The 636-nt window shown below is 44.8% G+C and overlaps 1 protein-coding gene across 1 annotated transcript in view; it reads right to left on the bottom strand.

Annotated features, from left to right (window-relative positions):
* Window positions 1-518: 518 nt before the first annotated feature.
* Window positions 519-636, bottom strand: part of LOC116846854 — a 560-nt gene continuing 442 nt past the window's right edge. Inside the window, exon 2 of the mRNA XM_032821206.1 lies at window positions 519-599. Coding sequence (XP_032677097.1) covers window positions 519-599 — 81 coding nt within the window. The remainder of the gene's footprint in view (window positions 600-636) is intronic.

Here is a 636-nt window from a genome sequence, read left to right as displayed (position 1 = left end):
CGGTTGTACCCCTGTTTCCCCTCGGCTGTTTGTGGCGGTCGGTGTTGTCGTCTTGGTGGCCCTTGTTGCTTCGATACCCCACTCGACTGCTCTTATTAATGGTTTTTGGCGCTTCTTGCGCGTGGGTGATGTTAATCCCATTAAAGCGCAGCGCTTTCTTTCTGTTGCTAACGTCGTTGGATGTATCTTGCGGCATGGTATGGCTGGTGTTGGTCTGTTCCCATTCTTCATCTTTTCTTGGGGTAGCCGTTTCCCTGGTGGAATGACCCTTTCCTCTGGTGTTTCATCCTGTGGTAGGATGCTGTCCCACAGAGCTTGGGCCTCAGCTTCGCTCCACGTAGCTAAAAGCTCTACGATAGTTTTATCTACGTTGTCCATACTTTTCGCTGTGTTGCTACTTAGTAGTCCTCTCGTGACTCGGCTCCTTGTTTTATATTTCCTTTTTAGCTTCCTTACGTCCCATGATCTTGACTTCCCTTTTTTTTTCTTTGTTATGATCCGTTGTTCTGGTCTTTCATTTATTTTTTCAATGATACTGGTAATTCGGTTTTGTTTACTTCTCTCACTTTTTTAATTCTTCCGGATTTATGAAAATCCACCCGCCAGTATTCCCCGTCTATTTTCTTATGATAAATT

Source organism: Odontomachus brunneus, unplaced genomic scaffold, assembly GCF_010583005.1.
Source record: "Odontomachus brunneus isolate Ranch 3 - 2012 unplaced genomic scaffold, Obru_v1 Obru_scaffold_071, whole genome shotgun sequence".
Taxonomy (NCBI): domain Eukaryota; kingdom Metazoa; phylum Arthropoda; class Insecta; order Hymenoptera; family Formicidae; genus Odontomachus; species Odontomachus brunneus.
This window is presented reverse-complemented; position numbering and strand designations above follow the sequence as displayed.